Source organism: Chrysemys picta, chromosome 2 (genome assembly GCF_011386835.1).
Source record: "Chrysemys picta bellii isolate R12L10 chromosome 2, ASM1138683v2, whole genome shotgun sequence".
Classification (NCBI taxonomy): Eukaryota; Metazoa; Chordata; order Testudines; family Emydidae; genus Chrysemys; species Chrysemys picta.
In genome coordinates this window covers 192893710-192913372 of record NC_088792.1, presented here as the reverse complement: position 1 = coordinate 192913372, position 19663 = coordinate 192893710, and the positions used below count along the sequence as shown (strand labels likewise).

General features: G+C 39.6%; 1 protein-coding gene across 2 annotated transcripts in view; it reads right to left on the bottom strand.

Moving 5' to 3' along the window:
• Positions 1-19663, bottom strand: part of FBXO15 (F-box protein 15) — a 50918-nt gene that overhangs the window by 14566 nt on the left and 16689 nt on the right. For both annotated transcript variants that reach the window (XM_005281466.4, XM_024102092.3), the window contains exons 2-8: positions 15850-15969; positions 13607-13711; positions 10116-10358; positions 9616-9825; positions 4908-5037; positions 3798-3880; positions 1790-1935 (exon numbers count right to left, since the gene is read on the bottom strand). In XM_005281466.4, the coding sequence (XP_005281523.1) occupies positions 1790-1935; positions 3798-3880; positions 4908-5037; positions 9616-9825; positions 10116-10358; positions 13607-13711; positions 15850-15969 (1037 nt within the window). The remainder of the gene's footprint in view (positions 1-1789; positions 1936-3797; positions 3881-4907; positions 5038-9615; positions 9826-10115; positions 10359-13606; positions 13712-15849; positions 15970-19663) is intronic.

Below are 19663 nucleotides of genomic sequence, written 5' to 3'. Positions count from 1 at the left end.
GACTTTTGTGATCAGTTATAGTTTTCTAAACCTGACTTATAATCAAATTTAAGTTAGATTTAATATGATCACTGTATTGTTTGTTCGGCTCCCCTTGTATGATTATTACCTGGCAATAAATAACTTTCATGGTTAAGCTAGTTGCTTCTCTCTCCCTCTCCCTCCTTCTCTCCCCCTCCCATTGGTGTTTTTTGGCTTCCCCATTCACTCTGCAGCAGTGCTCCTCGTACCTAAGCTAAAGATCCCTGCAGCACCCAAAAATCCTGTGGGGTTTCCTCATCAAGTGGGTTACTACCAGAACAATTGTAACGTGAAAGTGGGGATAGGTACATGCTGAACCTGGGGCATATGAGGGTGACAGCTTGGAAGTGCTGCTCGACCCAGCCTACTGAGTCCAGGGACATATATGAGGTCAGCTTGGGAGTGCTAATTAACCCGGTCCCCTCAGAGGCGCTCTCTTAATGTGTGTGTGTCTGTCTGTCTGATTCTGGAGCTGGAAGAACCCAGCCCTGGGGAACCTAGGTCCTGCAGGATAGCTCTACTCGGAGCGAACTTACAGAAGGGAGAAGTAGAGCTCCGTATGAGAACACAAGTGACACAAGCAGAACATTGATAGAATTACAGAACGCCAGCCACCAGAAGAGTAACCCTAATGAATGAGCGTACCCCAAAGTAATAGGAAAATTTGGTAACAAAGCATCAACATTAGCCATTTATTGGAAAAATAATATGAAGCAGTAATAATTGCTTACCTCATTTTTTAAAAAACAACTGTTCATAGGGTACAGATTTTGTTCTCTCTCTCTCTCTCACACACTCTATTTTTATATGTGTGTGTGTGTGTGTGTGTGTGATTTTTAAAATTTAAAAAAAGTTTCCTTACCTCCTGCATCCAACATAAAAAGGAATGCATATTTTTCATCATGTAATTTGAGAGGGACTCGGGGGGGGAGGAGGAGAAGGATGGGGGAGAAAACAGGATTTTCTGATTTTATTTGTTGTCTGGGGAAATTGTTATCTGAGTTTAATTATTTAATGCTGCCAGCATTTATTTGTATATTATTATTTAATGCTGCTGGGTGGTTATTATTGTAAGTTTCATTATTATTAGGACATTCAGAGTTTTTGCATGGGCATGCTTTACTGTTAAGCCCAAGGAAATAAATAAAGTAAATAAATATTATTGTAAATTATTTACAAACACTTACACAATTTCACTCAACTTTGTATTGATTGCCATAACAATAATATATCTCAGACTAGAAGAAGTACAACCAAACAAGTATACTTTGTCTGAATCACAGTATGCTTATTAAGTTGCATTGTATCTGAACAATAAAGCTTTGTTAAAAATCACATCTAGTCAAAGCAAACTTAAGTAATTGCAGAAGAGCAGTAAATTAAAAATAAAACTGCATTGAAATCAAGTCTTGGTTATTAGAATTAATTTTATAATGTATTAAACAAATGTGTTTTGGGAATTGCTTTGTTTGTTACCAAGATGCTTTATCCTAATTTCAGCCTTGAAATGTAGAGAACAGTTTTATTTTTAATCCAGAAGCCTGCATTTTTTTTAAAGAAACAACAGACATTACAAAATCTAGACTGTCAATTTGCCAGCAGTAGCCATCAAAAGAATTCCACAACAAAAATTCAAGAAAGAAAAAACTAGTTTATCCTAAAAGCCAATTCTATTTTCTCCCTTGAACAGAAAGAAGTTGAATACAAATGGGGGGAAATGAACCCAGGAACCATTTTTAAAGGAACATCTAAATTCCATTAACTCTACCTTTTCTGCAGAACAGATTGCGAAATGTACCACACATGTAAGTTTGTTCTCCGCTGTGCATATCAATATGTAGTTGGTAGCCATGCAGTCCATATTCTGGGTCAACATCATCCAGTATAGGTTTATGAGGGGGCAGGATATATTGTCTTAAATAAAATCAAGATAAGTCAGGTGGGGAAAAAACAATTTAGCATGGCAAGAAATGCTGAGTAGTTTCAGCAGAGGAGGTATTTTAAAAAGATTCGGAAAAGGGCAAATGCAATTAGCAGTCAAGGTGTTCTACTTTCCTACTTAAATTTCTGAATCTCTAAGTTTCACAATAGTTTACCATATTCATTACAAGGTTTATTAATGTGCAGTAAAGACTAGTCAAAGGCAGCTGACTAAATTTACCACTAAATACACCTAAAGTGTGTAAATGTAAAACTTCAGTAGATGGACGTGTATGCATTACTCTGAATCTAACACCCATCTGGCCACCTGCTTTTTTCTAACACAGTAGTTCTCAACATATTACACATTGTGGGCGCATATGTGTGGGCTGCAGCCCCCGGACCTCGGGGCCAACCGGCTGCCCCAACACCGGGACCCCCGCCACTCAGGGCGGGTCGGCTGCCCCATCCCCCAACCCCCAGCCGCGCGGCTGCCCCAACTGCCTGTCCCGGTCCCCTGCCACGTGGCTGCCCCAGCCCCCAGAGCTCACAGGACCAGGCAGCTGCCCCAGACCCCGGACCCTGTGGGGTGGGTCAGCTGCCCTGCACCCCAGAACTGGCGGGGCCTGCTGGCTGCCCTGGACCCCAGAGCTCACAACCCCCTGGGGCCACCAGGGAGCCCCAGAGCCCGACCCCCTCGCAGTAGGCGGAGGGGGAGCCCGGACCCTTCTCCCCAGGCAGCTGGGAACCTGGAACCCGGGGCACATCCGTGGTCTTTAGCACACAGCTGACCTGGGCCTCAGCTGTGTTCTAATTGGGCCACATGTGGCCCGCGTGCCACGGGTTGAGAACCACTGCTCTAACAGCAGGCAGGGAAATAGTCTCCCTGTGCCTGAACCCTAGTGGAAGGAGCAGAGTATTGAATCACTGATGTGGGGTAACATTTTCAGAAGCACCTAAGTGACATAAGTCACAATGAAGGTCAATGAGACAGACTCTTAAGTCACTTATGCTTAACAAACTAAGTCACTTAAACATATTGGAAATTTTCACTCATAAATGACTGTCCCCGTGGAGTGAAAGTTATTAGATATTCTGTGTGTGAAGAGAATCCCAATGAAGGGGGTTGGGAGAGGGGGAGAGAAAGAGAGCATATTTAGGCCAGATAAAATGCTCCTCCAGCCTAGGAGGAAAGGGTATGAAGAAGAAGAAAAAAGAGCTGCTCTTGGAGGCTAGTTGACATAGTAATCATTGTAACCATTATTTTGGCTATTTTAACATGTGTGAGGAAAAGCTCACGCATTAATATATTGCATTAATGTACAATGTTATATATATACCTATTTAAAGGACATTGTCTACTAGAAATCTAATAACTTTTCCAATAAAATTTAGAAGTAGATTCAGGTTCTAAATTAAATCACCCTGTCAGATTTTTTTGGATTTACAATGACATTTTTAAAAAATAGGAAAATGTCCCTCTTCCCTGTGGATCTGTCACACATCAGGAGAAAGTGACTAAAATAAACTGAAAAGAAAAAAAAAACAGAAAAATTTCTAATCTCTTTCAGCTACAGTGAAAGGTTTCAGATACACGTGTAATTAAGTTTAGTGTCTCTTTAATGTATTACTTCACCGCAGTACATTTTAGCATGGAAAACATAGGCCTCTTCCACATCATTTGGTAAACCAGTTGTTGCAACTCTAGTGCACAACAGAGTTCTTATTCTTGGTTAGAGGGAATTACGATTGTTACTGAACTTTCTTTATCACCAATCAATTTTAATTTTCAAACTCAATGCTTTATTTAAAAGATCATCCCTAGCATCCACAGGCAAAGAGAAACCAGTACTTACATAGTGGCAGAGCCCAAAGTGCTTCTCTCAATAAGTTGATGATGATGAAGACTCGCCGTAACGAAAGCAATTCCATTTCCTTTCTGAAAAGTTAATTACAATGAATACATTTCTCACCTGGAAGTATTGTGCATTAAAGCCCACAGATAAATGCTTCTTTTTTTGCTGCTGCAAGAGTACAATTTTAAGAGTAGTTATATGTGGGCCACTATTCACATAGAATGCTACCATACACATTGTCCCAGCACAAGAATACATAAAGCACCACTGGATAGCTACCCAGATAGGAAGATTCTCTGCAGTATCAGCAACAATTCATTAATCTTATTTTTCTACCTTATAATTAGCACTCTTAAAAAGGTGAGCAAAAATGGGGAAAAAAAACAACCCAAACCTTTTTCTGAGCTACTAAATACCCAAACAAACTTAACCAGGCAAATTTAGATACTTAATAAACAGCTCGGGCCATGGTGAGTGGGACTAACTGAGGCGTAAGGTGCTACTCAGTATCAGTCTAATAGTGGTAGAACCACAGGATTCCACCCAGAGAAGGATGAAATTAGTGATGCCGGTCACCTGAGGAGAGCACTCATAAAGGACTGTAAAGGGGACTAAGGCACCTGGTGCCCTGTAACTGTGACAGTACAGTGAGAATAAGTGGTGGTGTAGCCTGGTGATCCAGTCTAAAGTGGGGGGAACCACAGAGTAGCACTTTTGGAGAAGTGCAGATCAGGGCCTCTCTCGTGGGAAGAGTGCCAACCGAAAGTCTGGGGGAGAGATCACAGGTGCAGCTTGCCTTTGAACTGTGACACTATGTCAATTAAAAAAATCCCTGGCACATCAAAAACTGGAAGAGAAAAATAAACTGAACAATGCACATCTGAGTGTCACATTGAAATAATTAGAAATCTATATTTTTTTAAAACATAAATAGGACAGGGAGCCTTGACTGTCGATTCCTATTAGGCTATGGAAGTCATTTGCACGCATCTTCTTTATCTGCATATATATGTCTGAACTTTACAAAAGAAAAAAAAACAAAATATGGAGGAAGCTGTGCCTTGCAGGCTACCGTAATGAACAACATACTATAGCTGAATGTAATCTTACCTTCCAGAGACCCACCAGGAGTCCTGGGTTCAAACGGAAAAGTTGCACAAGCATGTCAGAGCCAATCATCGTTGTCACTTTAGTGAGGTTAGTAAGGTTGAACTCAGCAATTAAGGAACGTCGCCGAGGTCTTTGACGAGTCATAGCAGAGTAAAGAAAGACACGAGTGCGCCATTATTAATATGAAAGTTCAGCCACTTTTCATTTTCTCCCTGGGCACTAAAACAAATTGTTCTGAAACTGTGCAGTATGAGAAGCAGTAAAAAAGTCTAACTAGCAGCTTACCAGCAGGATTGCAAAGCCTAGTGGAAAGAGAATCTCCAATAAGGGTGTCTACCAAAATCTATCACAGGCTGATATAACATATCCACTGTACAGTTCAACAAGAGGAACTGATATGCTCACTAAATTTCTTAAATCCCAGAGGGTTCTTTTATTAACAAATGTGTTATTATAAAGAACATGCTTCCATAGCAAAGGGAATCATGAAATATTCATCAACATGAAGCAGGCAACTTAGGAAGGTAAAGCTTTCTTGGAACAAGTGAAATTTGAACAGAAAGATCATTTACTAGTGAATACAGTTGTATTTTTCGGGTTTTTTGTACCCTATCAATCTGGGATCAAAAATTGGTGTAGAATCACAATGGTAATATATATTTAATACCATTGACTGCTGCCTTGTTGGCTGTTTACAGAAATGTATGTAGTGGCTCTTTAGTGTGTTCAATCCTTTCCATCAGAGAAGTCTGGCAATTGCTCATTCTCCACAAAGACCCTTGGAAAGATCCATAACGTCACTCTTCCCATTATTGTTTGTTTGTGTTTGTTTGTTTTAAAAAAAAGCAGGATGCCATCAGCAGGAGATTGCAGCTGCAAACATGTCCCAATCACAGCAATATGCTTGTAATACTCAGTTCTTCATTCCTAGAGCTTCAAAAGTGTAATTTTTAGGATATAAGACTACACGTCCTTTTACTGAAATTCAGATTCTGCAGGCTCAGTAACTCTCCCAGTGTGTGACCAAGAACAAGGATCTGATGAAAATGAACAAGCAGCAACTCATCCAAATAAGGAAGAAGGGATGCTTGTGGGCAAGAGAGACATTTAGGAGGAACAGGCAGTAGGAGCAAAGAGTCTGTATTCGATTGAGGAGAACTAACTTCTGCTAAAATAGTTCACTGCTTCAGGATCCTAATTGGATCCAAAACTGTTCCTGGATTCCCTGATAGTACAGTATTACCTTTCTTCATCTAGCAATACAACAGTAGGTGAAGAAAGGTGAACCTTACAACAGTTACTCACACCTCTGCAACCTCCAGCTTCTCTACTGCAATGGTCCACCTACGGCTTCCTATGATGTCCACTCTGAAACTCCAGGAAGCTAGGGAAGAAAAAAAGACTTCCCATCTCAAGCTGCTGTAAACATAAAAGACCTCCTTTTAATCTCTGTACTGGTTCTCAGTTTGCTTTTGGGACTCATTCAAGGTGTATGGATCATCATCAAAAGGTCTAGGACCTAGTAATTTGAGAGTCTCTCATATGTTAGCACATCACAAAAGTTAAGCAGAGATGGGGAAACATCAAAATCCAAATGGCCAACCAATTCCAGGACTTGAGGGCTTGCACCTCTGGAATTTGCTATCTTTGCAGCCTACAAGACCCAACACATAGAAACCTCCAGTGCAAGAAACCCTTAGTGCATGGTTTAAAAAACAAAAACAAAAAAACCCACTCACAGCAAAGTAGTGAAGACCCTTTTAGTATTCATTATCATATAATTTTGACAGGTTTCCATGCCCCTACTTGCTTTATGTCCCACCCTCTGGGCTCATTTTTGGAAGTGTATATTTTTTTATATGGAAGGCATTTTGAAAAAAATAATGTTTTAGTTTTTCTTTTATGGGGTGCATTAGGACTGCTTCTGTGTGTTTTTTCACACATTAACGTTAGAAGATTTTCAGAAGAAACAGGTTTTTAAACATTTTAAATAAAGTTTAGTAAATAGAGATTAGGCCCTTTTTCAATAATTTACAAAAGAAAGTGGATTACTGCAAAGTGAGAAAAAGGAAAAAAGAGAAAGTTTTAAAACTGCAGGAAAGGAAAATAGAGAACATTTTAAAATGGCAAGAAAGGAAAAAAAGAAAGAGAAAAAGTTAAAACAGCAGAAAGGAGTAAATAACACTTCCTTATTCACTTTCTCCACAACAGTCATGATTTTATAGACCCCCTATCATATCCCCTCTTAGCTGTCTCTTTTCTAAGCTGAACATTGGAGTCTTTTTAGTCTCTCCTCACATAGTAGCTGTTCCATACCGCTAATCATTTTTGTTGCCTTTCTCTGTACTTTTTTCCAATTCTAATATATCTTTCTTGACATGGGGCGACCAGAACTGCAATGCAGTATTCAGAATGTGGGTGTACCATGGATTTATAAAGTGGCATAATGGTATTTTCTGCCTTATTTTCTCTCCCTTTCCTAATGATTTCTAATATTCTGTTAGCTTTTTTGACTGCAGCTGCACATTGAGCAGATGTTTTCAGAAAACTATCCACACTCCATGATCTCTTTCTTGAATGCTAACAGCTATTAGACCCCATCATTTTGTATGTATAGTTGAGATTATGTTTTCTAATGAACATTACTTTGCATTTATCAACATTGAATTTCATCTGCCATTTTGTTGCCCAGTTTTGTGAGATCCTTTTGTAACTCTTCACAGTCTACTTTGGACTTAACTATCTTGAGTAATTTTGAATTGTCTGCAAAGTTTGCCACCTCACTGTTTTCCCCTTTTTCCAGATCATTTATAAATATGTTGAACAGCACAGGTCCCAGCACAGATCTTTGGGATATCCCACTATTTACCTTTCTCCACTATGAAAACTGACCATTTATTCATACCTTTTGTTTCCTATCTTTTAACCGGTTGCTGAACCAAGAGGGGACCATCCCTATTATCCCCTGACTGCTTACTTTGCTTAAGAGCCTTTGGTAAGGGAACTTGTCAAAGGTTTTCTGAAAATCCAAGTATATTATATCCACGGGATCACCCTTGTCCATATGCTTGTTGACCCCCTCAAAGAATTCTAATAGATTCGTGAGGGATGATTTCCCTTTACAAAGATGACATTGATTCTTTCCCAGCATATCATATTAGCCAGGATGGGTAAGTAATGGTGTCCCTAGCCTCTGTTTGTTAGAGGATGGAGATGGGTGGCAGGAGAGAGATCACTTGATCATTACCTGTTAGGTTCACTCCCTCTGGGGCACCTGGCATTGGCCACTATCGGTAGACAGGATACTGGGCTAGATGGACCTTTGGTCTGACCCAGTATGGCTGTTCTTATGTTTACTCTTTTATGTTTTTGGCTTCCCCCATTTACATAAGAACATAGCAATGATCAAGCAATCTCTCTCCTGCCATCCATCTCCATCCTCTGACAAACAGAGGCTAGGGACTCCATTCTTTACCCATCCTGGCTAATAGCCATTAATGGACTTAATCTCCATGAATTTATCCAGTTCTCTTTTAAACGCTGTTATAGTCCTAGCCTTCACAACCTCCTCGGGTCAGGAGTTCCACAAGTTGACTGTGCGCTGCATGAAGAAGAACTTCCTTGTATTTATTTTAAACCTGCTGCCTATTAATTTCATTTGGTGACCCCTAGTTCTTGTATTATGGGAATAAGTAAATAACTTTTCCTTATCCACTTTCTCCACCTCTTGATGGCTACAGCTAATAAACTAAAAGTATAAGTTCCTAGGACTACAAACATACCGCCTTCCCTAATAAACCAGATTTTGTAGGACAGGCTCAAAAATTCTTCTTTCCAGACATAAGAACATTTACTTTGTAAACTATTTCAGTTAACAGATCAAAAAGAGTTAGATCACCAATTTTAAAAAGTACATGAGCTTGTAGGGAGTAAGAAAGTTAATGGGCATATTACCAATAACATCAAATAATTTAAATATACATGTATATAATTTTCTCTTCTCCACATACATTACTCACTCTTCCTGGACAATGACACTAGACCAATACGTTTGTGTTCCGGGTTTTATGCACTACCATACTCTTGTGTGCAGTTTCACAACGTCACACATTTAAATTACTGACTAACACTCTCAAGCCCTTCCACTTACACCAAAGAAATCCTTTTATGGGTTTTTTTAAAGATTTTATTAAAACCTCCCTTTTATTCATATTAAGTTTTCTAAACATACACATTTGTTTTAAACAAAAAACATTCAGATTAAAATATATTTTAACAACATTTCCTTACTTGTGTCTTAGATTTATATATATGATTAAACAGAGACAAAGAATTGTTCTCACTGGATTTTAATTACAAGTTTTCCGTGGGTCTGGATTTACCATTCTGTCTTATTTATATCTATGCTTAGGACTGTCAGTTTTCCAAGGCAGGAAGTGTCTTTATTTTTCTGTATTGCACATGGCCAATCACTATATCATACTGGCTCAGTTCATAAAATAATGTGATAATAAATAAATAATATATGATTTTGTTAAATTCTCTATTCTCCCTGGAGCCAGTGAAGGACAAGAAATAGATTGCCTAGGATAGGCTGTAGAAGGACTAAAAATAATTCACCGGTTGCGTCAGTTTTAGGTCAGGCAATTTCCACACAGACAAATCCAACAATATTTAATTGTATAAAAATACTTTAATTTAAACTCACTCATTCTTGGTGGGAACTTTATATTGGTCAAGAAGCAATGGTGTCACTCCACATAATTCCAGCGTTGACAAGGTGTCTAAACATGGCCAGTTTGTACCATACCAAAATACAGTAATAGATGTGTCATTATAAGAGATGTCGACTTGCTCCATTACATGTTCCTTTCCATTTCTGTCCTTCAGTACAATCACCCAACTCAAACTATATGTTCTGTTATTAAGGAAGTAAAAACAATAAAAAAAAAGTTTTTAAAACAACCTGTCAGAAGTGACAAGAACAATGTGTGGAACTTTAGAAATTCAGTCAGCAATGTCCCTTTTATTTTCATTAAGTTTTACCTTGTGACTAAATCACATTAATCAGATCGTGAGAGCATCTCCCCATCATGATCAGAATTCACAATTCTATTTCGCCATACGCAGATACCATATAAAACCACTAGGCCAACATTCTGAATGTAGCTTGGGAGTAAACACACTTTATGACAAAACAATACTTACTTGATAGCTTCTTTGGTTTTAAGTGGAAGGCCAGTGTAAGGGTTTATAGGTTTCAGAAGCTGAATTATTCTAGTTTTGCCAGTTGCTATTTGTTTCATGATATATTCGTTCTTCCAATATCCCGATTCTCTGTCCTGAATCGTAGCATGGCTTAGTAAGACAGCTGTTCTTTCAACAGATTTAGTTTTCCAATTTGTTCTTTTAGGTGGAAAAAAACTGGAGTAAATTTTGAACCAGATCACACTGGAAAAAACATTAAAGAGAAAAACAAAGTAAATCCCATAAAGAGTTCTTACCAGTGAGGGCACAGATCAGTAAAGAACAGACCCACCAGCATCAGAATTAAAATATACAGTTGCATGTGCATCTCAGGCATGATTGAGAATCTTATTAAGAAAAAATATATTATCCAACGTTAAGAACAAGTTGTGTTTGTTTGATTTAGGTGGAGAAAGGGAATACTAATCATTTCTAGAAAGTCCCAACATCTAGGTTTTGCCTCAATGGCTGATGTCCTTCTGTATTCATAATTTCCCCTTCTTTCAGTTTGTTGTTAAACCCCATATTCTGTATTAGTGTGGATATGCTAGAATTTAGATTGCTGGGAGAAAGACAAGTCACATAATGAGAACCAAAGAGCATTTATACACATCTTGATATTTTTGTTGGATATAAAAAGTTTTACCTGACATCATAACACATAAGATACATCCTACTTGTTACTCATTACCTTCTCAATCAATTCTCACTGAGATCAGTGGGCACGTCTGAGCAAAGATTGAGTAAGGACATCATAATCATAACCAACAGGGAGATGCAAAAGTGCCATTTGTGCTGCGCTCCCCACCTGTCCTCAGCCAACACCATGCCAGGGCAGTCACCTGGTACAAATTAGAAGGATGCTTTAAATTGTGCTGGCTGTTAATGTCCCCAAGGGCTAATCCAGCAGCTAGGCCATATTAGGGATGTACTGAACATGCCACATCCCTTGCATCATGGCTAGAAGAGGGTAGCATCAAAGCTGCTACAGTGGTTCCTCACCACCCAAGAGTTGCCACTTTTCCACATCAAGAGTGTTTTATAAGTGTTATCTAGTTAATCCCCACTATACCCCAGGGAGGTAGATAAGTATCACTTATGTATGGGGAAAATGAGACAGCAAGGTTAAAGGATTGCCCAATGCCTAAAAAAGTCAGTTTCAGGGCCAGAATAAGAACTCAGGACTTCCCAATCCCTAGTCTTGTGCTGCAGCACTAGACAACATTTCTATCTCTTTCTCATGCATTTTTGTATTCATTTAAAAAGCACCCTTCCTTCTTCATGTTCTAATTCTTTTCCTCTGGAGCTGTCCTTTCCTCATTAAAACACGTAAAAATCATACAAATGAGAGACGATGGGAAGGGAGAGGAGGACAGTATGCAGTAAATATGTTACCATTTATCCTTTGAATACAATTTTACAAATGATGAACAGGATGTGCTACCACATATCAACCACATAATCCATAGTAATTATACCAAAGACACATTATGGTGTTTTATTTCTCACTTAGAAATTAGCCTCACCACAGGATTTTCACATCCACTGGCCAGCCAGGTCTTCCTTACCAATCCCTGCTTTTTCCCAGATTAAAACTATATTATCCTGCTCTAGTATGTTTCTCTGGGTCTTTTTCCATAAAATATTCAGGGCTTAGATGGCTCCCAGGCTGACCTCTGTCCAAGAAAACAGTCAGTCTCTCTCATAGCAGCCTGTTTCCCATGCCCTCAGTGGCTGATGTAAGTCACTACACATCACTAACACCAAGCTCTCTCTTCTTATGAGTACATCATTCCTTTTGTAGGGGCTTCTCTGGGAAATCAACATTAGTCTGATGGTCTAATTCATATAAGATTTATGTGACGCTTCCTCTCTTCAACTCTTTGAGCGGAGGCTGTGTAAGGCACACAGCCTGGGAGGCACAACTGGGGAGCTGCAGAGAAGCCCTCTGAAAGAGGTTGCAAAGATCATACCACCAACAGCCCAAGCTTTCAAGTCTCCTCCTCTCCCTTCCCCCTCCTAGATTCTGATTTGAAAAAGGAATTCAGGATGGAGAAGTTAGATTTCAGAGAAAATCCCAGAGAGCTGAAAATGTTTAGCACTAGAGGCTGAGATGGGAAAGGAGACCTTTTTCTCAGAAAGGTCCAAAACATCCCTGAGGCGTCAAGTACAGCATTTACCAACTAGGAGGGAGGCATGCACCAGACTAAGCTATTGTCATCTCTCCCACTGGCAGTAGTTGCAGTCATTCATGGTGTGAGCAGAAGAAAGTAGCTGGGAAAAGACAAAGGAATTATTACGGGCCACAAGCTCCCTAAACCGGGATGCCCCCTTGCATTTATGTGGCCTGTGTGATATAATCACATTTTAAAATGAAATTAAATGAAATCTGAGGTTATTTACAAAGTATATTTCTCGCCCTCATGGTTGCAAAGTAAATCTACCATATGTAAACAAAATGCAATCAATGCAGTGAATGTCAGCAGATGCAAGCAGACATTTCAGACCGTAACTCAGAGGTGTGGATTTCCCTGACTCCTTAATCTCACTGGAGTGTCCGCTCCAAAGCCTAGTGATGACACTTCAATGACAACAGAAACAATTTCAGTGCATATCATTTTAGCAGATGGGGTGGGGAAATGGAATGGGAGAAATTGGAGAAATACTGGTAGGTCTAAAGGCAAGCAGATTCTCTCCCTAGTGATGCTAAATACAACAACACGGTACTGAAAAAATGATACCTAAACATTTTAATTACTACACAGAGGTTGACCTCTCCACTTGATCCATCTGCAAAGCTCCCAATGACATCAGTGGGAGATCACTATGAATTGAGTCTTAAATTTATTCTCTAACCCATGGACCATAATTAAACATGGAATTTAACCCTTTGAACTGATACCCCTGCGATAAACCTTTTTCTATTTGTTTTTCCTCCTGTTTTTATCAAAAATAAATTCATTGCATTGTGACAAATGAAAGCAGCTGAAACCATCACCAGAACTGCCTACCTACGTAATAAAGCAGGAGAAAAACTGGAATGCAATAAAGCAGGAGAAAAACTGGAATGAAAAAGGAGGAACCTGAAAGGAAGGTGTGAAAATCCCTGCCTGTGAGGAGGGAGCTCCGCAGCCTGTGCTGGTTTATCTAAATCAGAAAGAAAAATACAAATGGATCTTATAAAGCAATAAATGCAAACGGGTACGTTTTTAAAGCAGTGTGCTTGGTTTTAGCCATGTAAGTCCCATTAACTTTAATGGAACTCACACAGCTAAAACTGCATGCAATATATTGAAAATTTACCGTACAGATTACAATACAACAGAAAAATAGCTGCTGGGTACTTACATCAATTCCCTGGCATCAATGAAACTAAATTAAAAAGTCTCATATAACTCAGGTTAATTTGACTGCTGTGAGATTGAGATTACTATGTTTCCCCGCTTCCTTACTTGTCATTGGCCAGATGATAGAAGCGTTTATTCACACAACCGATACACAACAGGGATACAGCATCCAAATAAGAAAATATCTTCAGTAGTATCTCTGATGGCATACTGAAAACAAAAAGGAAGGGAAAATATTACTGGATTTATGTGCAAAATAGAGTTTACAAGTGGCTAAAACCTTTAACCCCTCAGCACACGAAAGTGAACAAAAGAGAGAGAAGCCACCACTTCATAAATCCACATGTCAAACCAGTCTTTATAAAACGTTGTGTTCTCACCTAAAGCATTAACCTGCAGCCTTATCAGTTTTGATTTGTTGCTCTGATCTGAAGCCTTTGCTTACTGCACTTCACAACAGCCTATTGAAGTGGTACAAGATGTTAACTGCAAGCTTAGTTCCTCATGCATTCATGTTACTTTTTTTGAGCTTTAAGCCAATTTAGTTGTGAAAAGTAACAGAGAATTCATTCAAATTATGTGAAATTATTCTGTTCACCCCTCCTCACCCCTCCCACCCCCCAAGGTTCACAGACTTTTTCATATCATGGCTCCACATTAAGTCACTCACCACTAATACTTCTCAAATGTATCCCAGAATCTTGTGTATTCATTATCACCTTTCAAGTGTCAGGTCCCAAGATACTTTACCAACAGTGCCTACTCCAAGCCAAACTTTGGTGGGATGCTGTATCTCTCCTCAGCTCCATGTGTACTTATAAAAGGTCTAATCTAACTGCCATTAAAGTCAACGGAAAGACTACCGCTAACTTCAACAGGACTTGCAGGCACCCTTAGAGCACTTCTGAAAGCGCAAATCTGTCTTCCACTGTGGCTGTCAGGCTGTTCAGTGAAGGGATTCCCTGAAATCCCATTGCTGCTGCTGCTTTGCAGTCACCTGCTGGAATGTGCAAACCATAGCCTGGGGCATGAATTCTTTGTCTAGACTCTAAGGTTTGGAAGCCCCAGGTCATTAGATTAACATTTGCACATGGTACAAAAATTTGAAATAAACTTATTCTATTGTCCTCATTTTTCTGAGTGTTGCAGTACCCTGGTGTCAGATCTGCCACTGAAGAAAGGAGGTACTGTGGGAATCAGCAACCTTAATGTCTTTCCTGACATCTATGTCCATTTGCAAGTGACCGAGCAAATCAATTGTGGGTCAGAGCAAGTCAGCTGTGGTTCTTATGAAGAAGCTGGAGGTTTAATACTACCGTTTACTCCAGCAATTTGTGATCTTCCAAACACAGGTTGATAAATACCACTAAATACTAAGGGAAATATGTTAAAAATTCAACATCTAAGGGTATGGCCACTTGCAATTCCGGAATCTGATTGAAACTTATGCTCACTTTAATCTAGCTAGTTCAGATACTGAAGCAGTGAAGCCCATGGCAGCATGGGCTCCAACATGGGCTAGCCACCCAAGTCATTACTTGGGGTCCCAATACAACTTCATACCAAGAAAGATACAAAAAGAGTTAAAAATAGTATCAAGTAATTCCCTTGCTCTAGCGTCCCATCCACCAGTTTTGGATTTTGGAAAAGTGATTAAATAATTAGCTACATATGGAAATTAGGAAAATGGCTGCACACAAAGTGCTATCAAATGTACAAACTAAGCAAAATCAAAGAAGTTTCTCTCATCTTCCAGTTATAATAATCTCAGACATTACTTGTAACAGGAGGTACAAGATTTTTCAGAGAGAAATGTGATTTTTATGTTGAGGGTGTCCCTGTAACATTATCAGACACAGCGGTACAGTTCCATCTTCAAGACCTAGTCTGAAGGAAGAGGCCACCCATTTTACACACCCCATCATTCTAAAATTCCCTGTGCTAAATATACTTCTCACCATGAAAAGTATTTAAAAGTTTAATTACAAACTGTCATTTATTAAACTAATGCTGTAACAACCTTGATTTTAAGAAGCGATATAGTTCATTCATCAAGACCATGGGGTTGCACACAGGTAACTGAGGGACTACCATGGCCTGCAGAACCTTCATTAAAGGGTGAAAATGGATGAGAAAAGACACAGTTTAATACTCAGGGCCCAATTTGAAGCTTCAAGGTAGGCTGGTAAAAACCACTCTATTCACTTTTATACTAAGAATATTTGGTGTGGAAATCACTGAGATACAAACATGGAACTCCACTAGGCTATTTTTAAACATGATTATATTTCAGCGCAGAACAGCCCTTTAAAATTTGATTATCATATTGAAGCCACAGACATACTCACCTCTCAATGCATAGGCAAAATTTTGATTTCATAAAAGTCTTCTGATAAGGCCTTTGAATGCAAATATTTTGGGTTTCAGATACTTTCGCAGACATGGCAGCGAAGATTCCTGACCTCTTACTACAGACACAAAGATAAGGCTATTAATAGTCACATGATCATTAACTGGAAAAAAAAATGTATCAATATGTACTATGCATCACAACAGAAACAAGATTCAGAAAGACATTTTATATGGCCAATATTTCACTTCATAATCAGCACTTAAGTAATGTGAAATAATTAAGCTCATGGTAGGAAATGGGGCTGGAACATATGGTCCTGCTATGACCACTCAGGTCAATCTCTACTGATACTCAGATGAATAGTGCCACGACAATACCCAATCAGTTTTACCAATGAAGACAATCCATTCACCTTGTTACAAAGAGCAACTCCACCATGGCCAGCATAATCATACTCCAAAAGAAACTGCTAAGGACTCAAGCTGCTCAGACTGTAAACAGAGGTTTCACACCAAGACATAGGACATTTTTGTTGACCCACCTAACACTGGCATGTTAATAAAAATAAAAATCAGTGTAACTTATGCTTTGAATTTGTCAGAGCCCAAGAAAAAATTCATAAAGCTATAAATCTGGATCATATCTAAAATATGCAAGTATATTACCACTTCAAATCTGCTTTTGTGTAACGGTATATATTTTGCAGTCATAGGAGTACTAAATCACTAGATAGGTGGGTTTTGCTGCTGTTTTTATGTATTTAGTTTTTAACATGTGCTGGAAGTGTGAGACAAATTGCCGTTTCTTCCCACAAAACAAAAAAGTAGCATGCTTGTGCCAAGTGCAAATAAAGCCACATACCTTAACCTGCCACACATTTTATACCTAAGTTTCCAAAATAGTAAGTATATTTGAAACTATCTATGTATTCATAATATTCTTAATCATCATCAAACCCCACAAAAACTCTGGAAGAAATAGCAGAATATGTAGATGGAGCCTCAGAAACCTAATCAGACTCTGACAACCAAGCACCCTGTAATGCCATAGAGTAGAGCTTCCTATATTCTCTCTTTGTTAATGCTCCAGAGTTTGGATTGCCAGCTGGCATTCAAATATCTGGTCAATCCAACTCTCTGTACCTAGGCAACCAACTGATGCCGGGGATGCTTAAAAAGAAATCTAATTTGGATGGACACGGATCAGCAGAACATTTAATGCACATGGGTAATAAATAAAGAACATTTTATGGTCATGGAGCAGAAATAAAACTTAGATAAGGAACAAAAATTAACTTTGACCTCTTTACATACTGTGCTACCTTCACAAATTACTATCTCATCATAGTAGAAATCCCTAAGATCCCAGTGGACACCATTAGAAGCATATTTCCTTCTGATCTAAAAGTCATACAGTTCACACTTCAGAAGCCAATCTTCTAATGCAGTGATTCTCAACCTTTCCAGACTACTGTACACCTTTCAGGGGTCTGATTTGTCTTGTGTACCCCAAGTTTCACCTCACTTAAAAACTACTTGCTTACCAAATCAGACATAAAAATACAAACATGTCACAGCACACTATTACTGAAACATTGCTTACTTTCTTCTTTTTATCATATAATTATAAAATAAATTGATTGGAATATAAATATTGCACTTGCATTTCTGTGTGATACTTGAGCCTGTTTTTCACTTGTGAGCCTTGTCATTCTGGGAGGCAGTGAAGCAACACCAACAATTATGTTTTTCTCCATATTGAGTCTATTCCTGTAAACTGTTGTAAAACTAGGCAAATACTGTAACTAGATGAGTTGACGTACCCTCTGGACATCTGTGTATCCCCAGGGTTATGTGTACCCCTGGTTGAGAACCACTACTCTAATGGACCAGCACGATCAGTAATAACATTTCTAAATGTATGTCACATATGATCCTGAAGGTCAGATGTATGTGTGACTATGTCTACTATTGTTAATAGGTAATTTTGGATCAAAGCTGACATTTTTGATTGTGAAAGGGAAAAATGTCACTTTGCATCTTTCAGTAAAACTGCTCAGCAACTGGAACACAAAACTCCACCCTTAACAGGTTAAAGAAAACACCAATCTTTAGCTGTGCACAGGTTAGCAATACCACTGTCTAGAAAAAGGGATGAAATTACATCATCTTGGATGAAGCAATGTCATTACAATTTCTGTGTTCTGAGGGAGGTTTTCAAAAGCGCTCAAGGGATTTAGGAACATACATCCATTTTAAAGCCAATGGGATGTGTTCCTAAATTCCAAAGGTGCTTTTGAAAATCTTCCATTCTACTTCTACACCTTTCTTAAGTCTTTGTTTTTAAAAACTTGTATTCCGTTTATTATTTTTCATCTTTCAAAACAAAAAGTCCACAGTTCCCTAATTCATCAACTAATTCAATCACTTTCCCATCCACTGTGTGCGCGAGGATAAGAAATCAGTCCAAATACTAGAAAAACTTTCATGACAAAATAGATAAAGCTGGCCTGACACTTAAAATCTAATTGCCAGATGTTAATCCCCCACACTTTTTTTTTTTTGAAGTGTCATATATCATTATATTAAGAGGCTCGAGCTCAAAGGCACAACAGCCTCAATGGTTGATTCAACAGCTGTTCAATTTGTGGCACTCAGTTTTGTAGCTGTATTTTCACCTCAATAACCTGTAGTATATGCAAAGTGGAGACAACCTTTTTTTAGAGGAGTAATCTAGTCTGTTTCAAAGAACATAGCAAGTTGTAATTAAAGTTGTGACAATATTGATTGTTCCCAAAATTTTAAAATATATCTAGTCATAAACAAAGACAATAATAATTTAAATGGCTATTCCTCATGTCATCTGATGATGTCCAAGTGCTTTACAAGGGGAGGGGGTATTACTAACCCTCTTTTACAGGTGGAGAAACTGAGGTGAAGAATGGATAAGAAACTTGCCAAAAGTCACACAATCAGAAGGGTTGAGAACACAACACAAGTCTTCTGACCTTGCTACTAGGCCAGCATTTCTCAAACCTTTGGAAGCTGAACCCCACTCCAGAAAAATGAAACCTGACACACCCCCACACTGCAATCACAGAAAGTGTATAAATTATATTCCTGGGGGAATTCTGCACCACTGCGCATGCATAGAATTTATGTCCCCCACAGATTTCTTTGTTTCCCCTCAGAAAAATGGCTTTCTGATAGAGAAATAAAGGGAAGCCATAAGAGCAGTCATGCGACCATCCCCAGCAGTATGTTTTGGGGGCCCAGGGCAGCTGGCAGAGGCCAGGAGGAGGGACTGGGGAAGACCCGGCTGGTGGCTCCTACCCTGCGCCGGGCTCAGCTGCTAGTCCCAGCTGGGCTGGGGAGGACAGGACTTCCTCTTCCCTTGCACAGCATCCAGGGCCGGGTCAGACCCACTCCCAGATTTCTCCCCTGGCTGAAGGAAGTTCTGAAAACTCCCCCTGTGCCCCCCCCTCCACTGACTGCACCCATCGCGCCTCAGCTGCAGGGGGAGGGACCCTCCACAGGGAGCTTCTCCCCCATCCATGCAACCCCTGTGCATCCAGATCCCCTTATATCCAGACACTCCCGCCGAGCCTCCCACTCCTGCACTCCTCCCCCTCAATGAGCCCCACTCCCCCTGCACCTGGACCACCCCGATGAGCCACCCGCACCCAGATCTACACCCCACTGAGCCCCAACCAGCTGCATCTGGACCCCCCCACTGAGCCTTCACACCCATACCCCCCGCCGAGCTCTATCCCCCATACCCAGACCCCCACCACTGACCCCCAACCACCT